This window comes from Eimeria mitis, genomic scaffold (assembly GCF_000499745.2).
Source record: "Eimeria mitis Houghton genomic scaffold, Emh_scaff3797, whole genome shotgun sequence".
In the NCBI taxonomy this organism is placed as follows: domain Eukaryota; phylum Apicomplexa; class Conoidasida; order Eucoccidiorida; family Eimeriidae; genus Eimeria; species Eimeria mitis.
This window is the reverse complement of record NW_013572132.1, coordinates 3,508-4,177: the sequence shown is the minus strand read 5'-3', so window position 1 is coordinate 4,177 and position 670 is coordinate 3,508. Positions and strand designations below refer to the sequence as shown.

At 56.9% G+C, this 670-nt stretch overlaps 1 protein-coding gene across 1 annotated transcript in view; it reads left to right on the top strand.

Moving 5' to 3' along the window:
* The window catches only part of EMH_0069590 (uncharacterized protein), a gene marked incomplete at both ends in the record, with an annotated part of 5,561 nt that overhangs the window by 1,872 nt on the left and 3,019 nt on the right, over nt 1–670 (top strand). The window contains one exon of the mRNA XM_013498883.1: nt 296–409. Within this exon, the coding sequence (XP_013354337.1) occupies nt 296–409 (114 nt within the window). The remainder of the gene's footprint in view (nt 1–295; nt 410–670) is intronic.

The following is a 670-nucleotide window of genomic DNA, read 5'->3' as shown; positions in this document are numbered from 1 at the left end:
CAGAAGAAGTCGCAACCCTTCATGAACAGCTGCGGGAGCTGCAGGTCTGCTGCTGCTGCTGCTGCTGCTGCTGTTGCTGCTGCTGTTTTTTGCCAGTCGGGGAGCTCTGGAGCTGCTTTTGCTGCTGCTGCTGCAGCTGCGTTGCTGTTGTATTCCTGCTGCTGCTGTTGGGTGCGTTGCTGCACTGAGACCCACCAGCTGCTCTCCTTCTTTCCCTTCACCGCTCCTGCTGCTGCTGCTGCTGTTGCTGCTGCTGCTGCTGCTGCTGTTGCTGCTGCTGCTGCTGCTGCTGCAGGAGCAGCTGAATCCTCTGAAGGACTCTGAGGGCTGCGGGGATCCGCGGCTGCTTATGCGCTGCGACAAGGCGCTGCAGCGCATGCAGCGGGATACACTGCAGCAGCTTGTGAAGGTCTGCTGCTGCTGCTGCTGCTGCTGCTGCTGTTGCTGCTGCTGCTGCTGTTTTTGCTGCTGCTTTATTTGCTGTTGCTACGAGTGGATATTTGTGTACAGTCCTGCTGCTGCTTCTGTAGATCTTACTGTTGCCTCTCTTTGAGCTGCTGCTGCTGTTGCTGCTGCTGCTGCTGCTGCTGCTGCTGCTGCTGTTGCTGCTGCTGCTGCTGCTGTTATTAACTGTTTGTTTAAGTGAAGATTCATTGCTGCTGCTGCTGCT